Source organism: Seriola dumerili, unplaced genomic scaffold (genome assembly GCF_002260705.1).
Source record: "Seriola dumerili isolate Sdu_G_001 unplaced genomic scaffold, Sdu_1.0 BDQW01000091.1, whole genome shotgun sequence".
Lineage (NCBI taxonomy): Eukaryota > Metazoa > Chordata > Actinopteri > Carangiformes > Carangidae > Seriola > Seriola dumerili.
The window spans coordinates 5,963,528-5,977,741 of NW_019174346.1; the positions used below are offsets into that span (position 1 = coordinate 5,963,528).

The following is a 14,214-nucleotide window of genomic DNA, read 5'->3' on the forward strand; positions in this document are numbered from 1 at the left end:
ATCTAACTAATAAAGTCAGCCTTGAGTCACCTTGAGCTGAAATCATTAAGTCCAGACTCACATCAAAGCAAATCTTTTATTCCACATCACAACCACCACACGATGACATTAAATAATATGAATGGAAAATGAAACATAACACAAACTTTGGCATGAAATCAAAATGGCACATGAAAGAGCAATGTGATCAGTAGTATATAAACTATATATATAAATTACAGTGATGGCTGCTTCTGTGTGATAAAGCACATCTTCCACATATCCCTGCTCTGAAGATCTTTGGGATATTTCACACCAGCCGCGCGCAGCCTGGGTACAACATCAAGCATCGGTCTTCATTCAGCATCATATAAATATATCTCTACATTTGTGACAATCAAAGTGAAGCTATAAACACAAGTTTTCAAATAAATAAATAATATAAAGAATAAAAAATGATGGTACGCACAATAAGGATATAATGGCCAAAGGAAGATTGAAAAGCGAAACAAAAATTCTGTGTTTAAAAAAATGAGAAACAATTAAACAAAGTGAACATATTAAAGACAATAACCCAATAAAACATGGTTTTGGGCCAGTTTTCCAAAGGTGGTCAGAGTATTGTGACTTCCTGTATTTGGTTTGTGTTGTAGGTCCTATGAAAAGTGGATCTTGTTATTTGTCTCTTTGGGTCTTAAACGTGGAAGAGCTTTGCCCCATATACTTTTTCAATAATCTTTGTAAATTATCTTCATCACAATAGTTCATTTGTCAATATTTTTTTTTCTTTTGTTTACATTTTAACTGTAAATTATCTCCAGCATGAGCAGAACAGTTTTCAACTCATGAATCCGCTCCTGTCCTCACTGTGCATGAGGAGAGAGGCGCAACAAGTGCTAATGTTCTTCTTCCTCTGTTTGAACGTGGATGTTTCATCTCAGCCCAGCTCCAGAGCCCAGACCGGCTTCGTCCCTCCACATAAAGTCCTGACGCTCGCCTCTGGCCAGGCTGCCCTCCACAGGATTGTGCCTGTACCCGGATCTGCCATCCGGGCACAGGGAGAGGCTGAGGCGAGCCGTGCTGTTGCTGATCTTGAACAGGCCGTTAGGACCGAGGAAGGCTTCTCTCTCACTTCCACCCAGGTTGTTGACCGTCTCCAAGTCGTTATAAACTGCAATGTCGCTCAGCTGCTTCCTCCCTTGCAGTCTCCTCCTTCTCCTCAGGAAGATAATGCCTGCCACCAGAACCAGCACCAGAACCGCCAGAATGCAGGAGATGGTGAGGGTCGCAGAGGAGGGCTGGGAGGACTGGCGCAAAGCTGGTTTGAAACTGGGCTGAAGCGTGAACTCACAACTTGGACCCATGAACCCCTTAGGGCACTGGCATACTGGACCCGTGAAGTGGGTGAAGCAAGTGCCACCATTCTGGCACGGACGGGCACCGCACGCATCTGACCGTACACTGCAGTTCTTGCCGGTGTAGCCCAGGGTGCAGGAGCAGGTGTAGTCATTCACACCATCCTGGCAGGTTCCGGCATTCTGGCAGGGGCTTGAGGCGCAGTCGTCGATGTTGATCTGGCAATTGGCACCGGTGAAGCCGGCCTGACAGCGGCACAAGATGCTCTGGCCGAGATCCAGACACTCTCCACCTGCAGAAGGGAGACACACTCTGTTTAGCACGCAAGGGATCAGGGACAACCATTCAGTTAAAGACAGCGTGTTAATGGGATTATATTTAACACTGTCTTTGTAGTGCTGAGGGTTGGCACACTGTAACAAGTTTCTGTAGTTTTCACAGCATGTAGTTCCTGTAGTTTTCACAGCTTTATAATGAACAAATTCTCACTGTAGAACCTGCATACAACATGTTGCTGTATATCTGCAATGCATCATGCTCAAAATTCATTGGTGGGTGAATTCTACAGTAAATATATTTTTCCTGTGAATCACAATAAAGTAATTTTGAGCGGGACTTTTTTTCAGCAGCAGAAACCATCATTTGTCTTTGGTGGCGGTACATTTTGGTGTCATTTTCAACTCGGATGTTTCATCTCTTCAATCTTCCTAACAGTTACACAAATGATGGTAGTATAACGGATATGCTGGACACCTGCCTTTCTCCACACAACTGTGTTGCAAGGCCTTATGGACAGGATTTCCACACTTTTTTCAGCCTTTGACTTCAGCAAGGTATGTTAACTGTATGTTAATTTAGCACAATTTTCTCATGTTAAGTTACCCGTGTGTGTAACTTTAGGAGCGCAATGGGAGAGAGAGAAGTAGAGAGACACACCTTCCTTAGCTGGTAAGCTACTGTGCACAATATTACTAAAGTAAACTATTTCCGCATGAAACTTGGATAGATTTTGTTATCTGGTGACATATAGTTGATAACACAATTAGTCTGGTGTAGCAGTAAGATAACTGGAAGAAAGTTAAAAGGTGTATGTGTGTGTTGGCGCGCTAGCTAGCTAGCTCCACTCATGAAACTTTGCTTCTTTTGCTACCTTGACTTGAGGTCTCAGTCCCTACTCATGGAACCATAGTAAATCCCAATCCTAAAGTCTCACTAGTTATTTATTCAACCATTTGGCTTATTTCCTTCAGGCTGAGTATTTACCATTCAGTGATACAACAGAAAATATCACCAGCTATTTTCTTACACTGAGTTGCACTAGATTCTGTAGTATAAATGTGCTGATCTTAATAAAATGAAGTTTTACATATGTCATGTGCAACCACCTACTGCACCAGCTGCTGGACATATTACTTCTGTTTATATAGTAGTATTTGAGGGGTGACCTAATAGGTTATCTAATGTTATGTCAGTATTGTATGCCACATTTTTAGGTGTTTTGAAGCTATTTTGCTGTTTATGTGAAATGTTAAACCCTATCAGGTCAAATTCTGAGCAGTGTCCAGGAAATGAACGTGTCACTGTACTATCCTCTGAAGCCATGGAGAAACAACTGTGTTTATGTGTTGTGTTATGTGTACTGTTGTACTATGCTACTGCTTTTCTATATCAGTAACTAATTCCTTTTTATCCTTCCATTACAGGGAAGAAGACTCCAATCCAGGAAGAAGATCACAGAAAGAAGTATCCAGTTCAGGGAGAAGAATACAGTTCAGGAACAGTCAGTCATCTTATTGCTTTAAATTCTTCGTTTTTTAGTTTATATTTCCTTAACGCATTTTTATACCTTTCCACTTTTAACTTTTAACTCTAAATATACTTGAAAGTGACAAAATAATTCCAGGCCATGGAGTTTATATTGTCAGGGTAACTTGAACAAAGAGGAAGGATTACTATGTTCAGGAAAGTAGTGTTGTTTACAAAAAATGTTTACAAAATGAAAAATGCAAAATAAGATCTGTTTAGTGCCTAGGTATTATTAAAATTAAAATGTTGAAAATTGAATGAAGTGATACAATAAATACAATTTTGTGACGAAAACCGTGTCTTCATTTTAAAGTATGTAATTATTTTACAGTTTTTAATTTAAAGTATTAAAACTAAAAAAAACATATTACTGTGATGACAATTGCAGTACTGTAATTATTACTGTAATAAAAATTACAGTATTTTATAGGTACTGTGGATGAATTTACAGTTAGCATACTGTGAAATACTACAGCAACTTACTTGCTAATTGCTGCCAGCTAGTTACTATACATTTTACAGTCTTCTTACACTGCAGTAATAAAACAACTTCATATTCAGCCAAAAGAAAACTGCTGATTTGCACTTCAGCCACAAGATGTCGCCAGAGGGGACGTCTTACCATTCAGACAGGGCCTGTTGCTGCAGCGGTCCAGCTTCTTCTCACAGTTGGAGCCGGTGTAGCTGGGAGGGCAGCGGCAGGTGTAGCCGCCGGTCATCGTCTCCACACAGGTGCCGCCGTTGAAGCAGGGACCATCTGCGCACGTCATCGCGATGATCTCACAGTTTTTACCGTAGAACCCCTGTGGGCAGGTGCATGAGTAGTCGTTCTCCAGGTCCTGTGGAGGGTGGAAGGAAAAACCTTTTCGTTAACGAGGAAATATCTAGAAACAGTTTTTTTTTTTTTTTTTAAAGTTTGGCAAGGACTGTGGAGTTAGTAAGAAACTCTTCCACCTGGATAAAAGATAAAAGCTCTTGATTTTCAATGTGCATTGTGCAAGATTTAGTATTGCCCAGCAGAGGCCGACAACAAAGACAGAAAGACAGTCACACTGCTGACTGTAGCTGTGTGCACTGCTATGTTTGCATTATGCACTTTATTTATTTCTTTAGCCTATTTTAGGCAGTAGGTGTAATCGATTTTTATTTGTTAATTTGTAAGGTTTTTTAAAACTAGTTATCTCTGCACCTGTTCTTCTGAATGGGATCACTAAAGTTGATCTTCTTGTCTAATGGTCATTTTATTAATAGTGCACCTTATCAGCGTGTATACTCACGTTGCAGCTGCCTCCGTTCTTGCAGGGGTTGCTGTCACACTCGTTGGTTTCCAGCTCGCAGTTGGTGCCTCCGAAGCCGGGCCGGCAGGTGCAGGTGTAGCTGCCCTGGCCCGTGTTGGTGCAGGTTGCACCGTTGGCGCAGGGCTTGTGGTTGGTGCAGTAGTTGAGATCCTGGTCACAGAAGAGGCCCCCCCAGCCCTCCTGACAGTTGCATTGCCACGGCTGGCTGCATGTCCCGTGGAGGCAGCCTGGATAGCGGACGCACTCGTTGCAGGAGGGGCCCTGCCAGCCCATGCGACACTTACAGTCCCCTGGGGCCTCGCAATAGCCGTGCCTCTCACTGCAGTCGGCCGAGCAGATGGCTGCAGAGGGGAGGGAGGGGAGGGTGTGTGATTACAATGGGCACGCCTTCTCATACATCTCACACACACACACACACATGCAGAGGGCCCCTTGTCTGACCCCAGCCCTGTTCCAGACTCCACTGTTGGTTAAGTATTAAGCCAAGCAGCTGGTAGGCACACTGCCGGAGAAAAATGCTTTCTTTTATCCTTCCCATTACACATGCACACTCACTCTCAGAACACACACACACACACACACACACACACACACACACACACAGATCACCTTGAAAAATGAGTGTGTATCTAATAGGGGCCACAGTTCTTTCTCTCATTGTAACAGGGAACAAAAGGCAGATGGGGCACCACAGACTGTCTTGCAAAAGAGTAAACCACTATACACTACAGGACATTACTTTGATAAAGGAATTACCTTATGTGCTCTGAAAAGATTCCTGCTCAGAGTGTTTGTGTAGCAGATCAAAAATTACAACAATCAACCAGGAGCTGAATTAAAGAGAAAAAACATGTGTCTTTTGATAAAACGTGAGTCTGATTTTTCAGCTCGTGGGAGGAGGAAAGGTTTGGATTGTCTCATCCTGCAGATATTGAGTCCCTTTATGTCAGTGTTTTGTAATTTGACTTCAAGCAGAAAAGTCTTGGCTTCTCTCCGTTGTCTAACACTCTCAATTTCTTTACCCACCCAGTTATGCTTTTACAAAATACTTTCTTTACACTGTTTTGTACTGAAGGAGAGTCAAGGACTGGAGACTCGTAATTATGAAGTCATCCTCCAGTCTTAGTTCTCAGAAGGACACCATTCATTTCAATATTTTTATTCTATTCTGCATCATACTGTGTACTTTCATTTTGTCTACATGAGTTCGTCTAATTGTTGTGCTGAATTGTTGTATTTTGTTTGTCCCCATATAAGACATAGTGACTTTATTTTGAAAAAGTTATTATTAGAACTGAAGATATTATTTATAAATAAATAATATAAATAGATAAATGTGACATTTACATGTTGTGGTGACACAGAAGATTAAAAAATTAAGTGAAGTCTGGTTGAATAGATATTCTACTGGTACCATCTATGCACTTTAAATCCATATATGATATGTGAGGTTGAATCCAGAGTTTAGTAGTACAGGATCTGAGTGCCTTGCTCAAAGGAACTTCACTTACGCTCAGAGCAGTAGTTTCCCTTCCAGCCCTCCAGGCAGATGCGGTTGCCCTCCTCGTCGCAGGTGTAGTGGCCCAGCGTGTCGTCTCTCGGCCTGCAGTAGTCAGCGCAGCCGTCTCCGAAGTAGTACTCATCGCAGAAGACGTGGTAGGAGTAACGCAGCTCGCTCTGCTCGCCAAAGTGCACGTCCTGGGACCAGTCCTCTCCGATGGCCAGTCTCCTCCTGGTCGCGAGACGGCTCACGAGGTTGTTTTGGTTGTCTGCAAAGAGAAGGAACGGGGTTTTTTTTTGTTTTGTTTTTTTTTTAACAATGGCATTTTGCGAGGAGGCTGCGTGGAAGCCCGTGCGTCAGATGGGGAGTTTCTTTAATTCAGTCGTATGAATGAGTGAAGTGAGGAGAGGAAACAACTTACCTGTGTATTCAGTCGGAGATTCGGCGTTCCAAGCTTCAATGATCAGGGAAAATGTTCCCTAGAACCGACAAAAATATTTATTAACATGAATACGTCAAACGGCTTTCAGTTGTGGTTCTTGAAATTGAAAAGCAAGATTCATGCAGTTTTAAAATAAAAAAAAATAAAATAAATCAGCCCCATCTTATCTTGCAACAATCCTAAGATGTTCAACTTACCGGCCACTTGAAGTGAAAGGGCACCCTGATGGGAGCGCTGCTGGAGATGGAGGTGTGATCGGCCCTGATCACGTTGGTGTGTCCGGTGCCGAAGGTGCAGGGTGGCTCTGCGGAGATCACGTCCTCCGGGTGTTTCAGGCAAATCCTGAAAAATATATGACAGTCCCTGTGTCTTCTGCAGATGCGCTGCGCCGTGTGGAAGGAATGAATCTTCAGCTCAAACACACCAGAGGACAAGACCTGTAGAGACAGGGAAGTGACATCAGATGCGCTTGTACATAAAGACCTGTTGAGAGTGTTATTTTAGCACAAATAGAAGCCAACTTACCGTGTGCACTAAGGCCAAAGCCAAGAGGTATCTTAGATGAAGATGTGCCATTTCTTCTCAGAGTTTGTGATCCGGTTCTAAGTGAATGTCCGCATTCGTCGTGTGCAATAATATTCCCACAAGTTGCTGAGGAAAACTCAATGTAGATGAAAGTCTCTGACAAAAACTTCAACGCCGTGTGATCTCTACGTGGTCCTTCAGGCGTCTGTTAAATCCTTCTTCTTCCCCCGTCGGACTTCTTCTCCGTCCTATTGTTGGCACTGCACTTGTTTGGGTTCTGGTGAGTAAAGGCGCACAGTGGTTTTATACACTCAGATGCCGCGCGTCACAGGCAAAGAGGTGGAGCCGGAGCAGACCTCAGGGGAGCAGCATGGCACAGGAGGCCTGCCTGGGGATTTAGACAACCTACATTACATCTGGACAAAGTTCTTAATAAGAATATGTATAAGAAGCTGGCGGATATGTTTAGCTTTGCATGAATCCAGTCACCCAGAAAAGTGTAAACTGATGTGGGAGATGGAGCTGAAGGCCTGATGTAAACCTGTGGTCAACAAAGGTTTAACAACAAAATACACAAGTTCTAGTGAACTTTTTTTGTAATAATAATGAGGTTTTGACTGAGATTTCATCCAAATCTGACGAAAATAAAAATGAAAACATTTCATCCAAGAGAATATAAAATTATTTAAACACTGAAGTTTGGGCAAACAGTGAAACAATGAGCGTACCACAACATTAACTAATGGAGCCTCCCCGCATTTCATCAAACTTGGACCTAAGCAATTAACGTTAACAATTTTGGTGCGTATTGATGATTTAGGTCATTGTTTAGAAAGTGTTTTCACTTTTGGAGATTGCCTACACACCAGACAAAGATCAGAAGGAAGCAAGGAAGAATAGCGCAGCCTTTCTTTCTTTACATCCAACATTATAATTGCTCCGACGCGTGTGAGGTGACAGAGAGTGGGCAGGACCTTATTGTGCTTCTAGCGCCTATTGAGGCCTCTTCTGTTGTACTCTTGAGCCTGGAGAAGCGTGAAGGGGGAGGAACGTGTGTGTGTGTGTGTGTGTGTGTGTGTGTGTGTGTGTGTGTGTGTGTGTGTGTGTGTGTGTGTGTGTGTGTATGTGTGTTGTTGGGGGGAGGAGGGGTTGGGCTATCATGTTGCTTTTGTCTGGACCTCATAGGAACAGCTGTATGGTAATCAACGGCACATGGTCGGTCCTGTGGGGCTCCAAACCCAGCTATTGTCTCCGCAAAGCGTCTACCCCCAGCACACACACACACACACACACACACACACACACACACACACACACACACACACACACACACACAAACACAGCTAACCCCTCATTGATTTAGGAAGGACTCTGGTCGGCTGTCGGTTCCAGCACCTGTCGCCAGCAGTGTGTGTGTGTGGGTGTGTGGGTGTGTGTAGAGTAAACACACCTAAACTGTTATTTACACACAGTGGAGCTGATTCAGCAATCACGACTCATATAAACTTGTATGTTCTTATAAGTAGCTTCAGATTTAATGTTAAAAAAGAGCCTCAAAATAAATGAATGATTAGCTGACTGTATTGATTTGTGTTTGATTATTGTCCTTCTGTGATGGTCGCCACAGCTGAGTTTATCCACATTACTGATGCAGTTTGATTCAGACTGAGCAGAGATGAAACTTGTCATTAGGACAAAAACATTTGAACAAAGTGATTTAAAATCAAAGATTTCAAGGATGGCAACTGCTATTTATTGATCTCACACTCTACAAGCATGTGTGATGGCTTATGTATGTATGTATGCGTGGTGGTGGCAGTGGGTGGGTGGGGGGTGGGCGACCCATTGATATTAAAATGAGAAGGACACGTGCCTGAAGTGGCTCTCTGGCATATACTGGCACGCTTCCATGCAGGACAACGTGGACAAAGGAGGGAGGAAACGTGAAACAATTGTATGTAGAGAAAGCAAAGTAAGATGACTGCACTGTTGTCAGCCTTATAGCTCTAGTGGTTATTAATGATCAGCAAACTTTTTATGTCAAACCTCAAGTCCTCAACAGCTTCTACAAGTGGGACCAAGGACTTCCAAGGAATTCCAGGGGGTCCTTGACAAAATGAGGGCAATTTTAATTTTTGCCACCATTTCTGCAAGTCATCCAAATCAGAAATCATACGACTGTTTTTCTCTTACAGAAATAATAATAATTTAATTAAAGAACAATTAACAGTAAATTAATACCAAATGTCTATTAAAGGAACCATGTCATGAAAATTTCATTTCCAAAATGGTTTGTACAGGACCTGCCACATGTATGAGGAGGAGGCCTTTTTCATTTTATCATGGTAATTATCTGTGTGTACTTTTCTTTATGCTCTATAAAACAGGTTTGTCCATGAGTCTGTTTTGACTTCGTGTAGTAAAATCAACCAATCTCTGAACACGTCCATCCAATAAACACGCTTACCCGATAGGCCAAGTTGGACCCTTTTTTACTGGAACAACCTTTATCCAAACATTTCCTGAAAATGATGTTTTCCCCATGATTAATAATCACTATACAATCAGGTCATCGCCAAGTCTTCTCATTTGTATAAATATCAGATTGATAACACTTTCAAAATGATATGATAATTTATCATATCATAGTTGTATCATATATAAATATCTTAATATATATCATCATTTCCCTCACACCTCCTTACAGTATCTTAAAATGATATATTTACTGAAAACACATGACAAAATGATAAAAAATACAGCCTTTGTATAATCTGAATGACGAGCTGCTAAATAAATGATTGTTGCCGCGGTAAATGAAGCAGGCGCAGGCAGCAGCCGCCTCTGCTTTTGGTGTTGAGCATTTCCCATCTCAAATTCCAAATAACATTTTTTTCAGTCAGTCTCACAAGGAAACAGTAATAAATCTTGGATGACCAAACGATAAAAGACCCCCTCCCGAAAATAATAACCCTCCACATTGTCTGATCCCCCGAGTAATTTTTGCACAGTCCCTAACTGATCACATCTGATTTCAAATTTCAGGAATTCAATTTCTGGTCTTTATTTGTACATCAAATTATGTCTATAGTATATGTCACACATTTTAACACTCTGTAGGTGTGTGTGTGTGTGTGTGTGTGTGTGTGTGTGTGTGTGTGTGTGTGTGTGTGTGTGTGTGTGTGTGTGTGTATCTCTGTGTCTCTGTGTGTGTGTGTGTGTGTGTGGAGCACATGTTTCATCACATCATATCATTTCTTACATATCTCCTGCAAACCTCCTGTCACACACACACATCATCATCATCATCTTCTTTTCCTTTGGGAGAGGCGGAGTTTCATTTTAAAAGTGTGTGCTGCTTCCAGCTACAGTACCTGCTGCATCTCTCTGTGAAAACGGATGTGTGTGTCTTTGTGTCAGGAGAGCAGATGGACAGTGCGCCCTCTCTGTGGTTGTCGTCTGTATTTCTTGCAGGAGTGTGACATGAGCGTGCCATGGGGCATGGGAACCAAAGAAGAGTCACCCCCCCCTCCCCAGACCTCCCATTAGTTTGAGTGGCCGGCATCTGCCTCATCCACAGCCCACAGCAGCAGCTTGAGGATCCTTCTCCCCAAGGACGTTTGGAAACAGAGAGGGGGAGCTGCTGCAAATCTGACCCATGCAGAGCCCTCGGGGGAGAAGTCGGCCTGTTGTGGCCACTTCTGCATCCCCAGCCTGCTGTCTGACTGTGGGACAATAGGAGGTGTGGAATGGGTGTCTGGTGATGCTCTGTTTGTATGAGTGTGTGTATGTGTATGTGTATGTGTATGTGTGTGTGTGTGTGTGTGTGTGTGTGTGTGTATGCAGCCTCAAATTTATGCATGACATTTGGTTTATCTCATTAAAATGCTGGATGCTGAAGCACTGTTGGTATCAAACAATGCACGTAGCACTGCCACTTCCCCACTGAGCAAATTTATGGGTTAAGTCAATGGAGGCGTGAAGAGTTTGGCGGTGGTGCATTCTGAGGCAAATCACTGGCTGATGATAATAATACAAACAGAAATACTGTGTCATGACTCTTCTCCACTGTCCCTGCATGGTCACAAGTCATGAAATCTGTTTTGAAACACTGTAGGCCGTTTGCTTCTCGTTGTCTCAGGCCATCTGTGCTTACTCATCCTTCAGCCCTCCTCCAGACTCTTGTGAGACAGCAGGTTTACAGTAACACAGGGAGAACCTTTAGCCACTTTAGGCCTTTTTTTTTTTTGCCATCTGTTCATATTGACTCTGGCACGAGTAACATGTTTCACTCATCTGGCTCATCAGAACAAAACAAAAAAAAAAAAAGCAAATCATGTTTGAAGTTTTTTTAATAATTGTGCAAGACTCAAAAAAAGCAGTTGCCAAAAAGTGGCAACATTAAGCAAAACATTTCTTTCAACTTAACATATTTTCTTCATAATCATTATTTTGATTCATTATATCTATATTCATCAACCAGTATATGTACCATTCATTACTAATTATCAATCAACTCTTAATCAGTTACCACCATTTACATAAAATCAGGGTTGTGCGTTTCAATGTTGGAATATTAGGTAATAGAGATATGGGTTCGGGCGCGTCTCAGTCCTGTTGCTGCTCAGATCCACTGGACACCGCAGAGTAAGAACGCAGCATGTTTAGATCCTTTAGTTAAGTAAAAGTTGGGAGACCACAATGCAAAAATACTATTACAAGTTAAATTACTGCATTGAAAACTTTATTGAAGTTCAGAAGTATAATCATAAAAATGTATTTATAGTATCAAAAGGAGACATAATGCTGAATGTCTTCTTTCAGAGTCAGTATTCAGCATAACATCTGTGTGAGGACACTACCTGAGAGGTCACACTGTCAGCAGTGTAAAACAGAACCCTGTTCTCTGCTGTGTGTAAGATCTCAGTCCGCTAAGTAACTAATAGTTGAATAAAAAGTAGAATATTTGCCTCTGAAATGTTGTGGAATAGGAGGATGAAGTAGCATAAAATACTCAAGTAAAGTACTAATGCATTAAAACTGTACGTAAATACTGTACCTGAGTAAATATTTTTAGTTACGTTCCACCACTGCAATGCAAACATATGAATTAATTTCATGTTTTAAATTAAAACACTGGGTCCAAACAGTATTTCATCTGCAACACAAACCAGTCAACACGTAAATGAAATGAATAAACAACCTGCTCCAACTGTATCAGGCAAGTTGTGTGAGTCTATGCATGAGCAGTGAACTATGATCACAGGTAACAGTAACAGCAGGTTTACCTATATATATATATATATATATATATATATATATATATACTTACATGTGTGTGAGTGTGTGTGTTGATAGATCATTTTACTCTATATATCAATTACCTCCATCACTTCAACCATCTGTTATTGTTATCAACCTGAATGAATAATAGAAAATACAGTTGGGGACTGTGTTTTGGTTTTCCAAGACAATATCAGATTATTGCCTAAACATATGGAGGTAGAAAAAAATCTGTCTCTGAGTCACTGACCATGCTACAAATCTACCCCAAAACAACAGATACGATGAAGTAAATAAAAATGAATTGTTTAGTTTGGCAGCAGATATATAACGACTCTTTTGTTGGGGCACAAAAGCAGCAATGATAATAATTTAATCTCATCCAAGCTGAGGGACAGATCTGCCTTCCTTCAATCCTATATCTTTAATGAGCCAGCCCATACTCTGTCCTGTCCTGCAGCAGTTTCAGTGGCAGATGGGAGATGAAAGAAGGAGCTGGGAGGAACGAGGGAACCAGAACAGGTGGGGGTTAAAACTGAAGAAAAGGAAAGGGCACAGGGGTCAACTGGGGCAATAGAAAGGGGAGGAAACATACATATAGACTTGCAGAGGAACAGATCGATGGATAGATTTTTTTTCCTTTTTCATTGTGCCTCTTTAAGGCCATGCCTCTTTTTGCCAGATGTCAACCAACTAAAGTGACACAAAAAACAATTCTATAGGTTGAGATATGGAGAAAAATTAAGAATTGAGCAAAATAAAATGGTTGTATAGACCTTTGGGAAATATGTTCTGCTAATGTAGCATTGGATTCAACCACGTGAACATACTGCCTCATGTGTAGTAGTACAGAGTAATGCAGCCTTTAAAGGCATTTATTAATTGAATTCACCAGGAGCAGTTGTAGTGTAAATATTCACTTTCTAAGTACAATAGACAAAGTTGTATTCTATTCTCGAGATGGAGGAGAGTTAGGGTCGAGTAGAAAACAGTTTTATAGGCATTCAAAGTGAATAATGCCCTTTCAGAAAGGCTTAAGTCTCAGGTTTAAGGGCTCCGTAAAAGAACTGAAGGTATAAGACCGACCCACAATGTGAATACAGCTGCCTATTCAGAACCCCAGCCCCCCCCAGCCAGACGCTAATGCTGCCCCCTGCCTTCCAGCCACAGAGGAAGCCCCCAGCAGCAGACTGTTGAACTCCTGCTGCATCCCGCCCTCCACCCCTCTCTGCTGCGGCATGCCAGGCCAGCAGCTGCTTAACCAACTGAGGCAGAGGGGGCTGCAGGGGAACAATGCAGTTTGAGTTAACTCTCCTTCTCTCTCTCTCTCTCTCTCTCTCTGTGTGTGTGTGTGTGTGTGTGTGTGTGCTCTAGCATCAGTATTTAATTAAGAATGGAGCTCTACAGATCAGCAACATTTATTTTCAAAGCTGGAACTACATGTTTAAAATAACAAGCATTTGTTAAACACCTATAATACATTTAACAGAATTGAATCTCACTATCATTTTTCCTTAATTAAATATTGATGTGAGACTCACAACTGAGTCTAATTACATTGCCGTAGACGTGGCCTCAAGGAGAATTTATCATCCCATCATTGTTCAGTAAGAAACATTGTCATCATGATGTTAGGGACAAATTATTAAGGGGAGATCAAAAAAAGGGGGAGCATTATGTATGTAGTCTTTCTGCTGCAGGAGGGAAGTCAGAGCGGGGTCTTTTTATTTTTTAATACCTCAAATTTATCCTTCAGGATTCCTTTGTGGGATTAACAGAAAAGGCAGAAACTGTAAATGGTGGTGGCCCACTGGACCATAAAGGTGCAAAGGACAACAATGCCCTCTCTCTTTCAGGGATTTATCATTCCCATAAAACTAAATGTTATCCCTGCCAAAAGCCATTTCTCTTTCTCTTTCTCCTATATGCCATGAACTTGAAAATTGCTATTGTCAAAATCATCATTTTATACATTTTTTAAGGTTTAAATTTGATTAGGCCACTTTAAATTCTTTATGCTTGGC

General features: G+C 41.7%; 1 protein-coding gene across 1 annotated transcript; it reads right to left on the reverse strand.

Moving 5' to 3' along the window:
- Positions 1-87: 87 nt before the first annotated feature.
- LOC111222285 (delta-like protein B) lies at positions 88-7,119 on the reverse strand. The gene is made up of 7 exons (XM_022745969.1): positions 6,908-7,119; positions 6,580-6,819; positions 6,362-6,419; positions 5,951-6,208; positions 4,419-4,780; positions 3,764-3,980; positions 88-1,627 (listed from the first exon to the last, which is right to left on the reverse strand). Exons 1-7 carry the CDS (start codon positions 6,956-6,958, stop codon positions 912-914), a joined length of 1,902 nt encoding a protein of 633 aa, XP_022601690.1. The 5' UTR covers positions 6,959-7,119; the 3' UTR covers positions 88-911.
- Between the last annotated feature and the right edge of the window lie 7,095 nt (positions 7,120-14,214).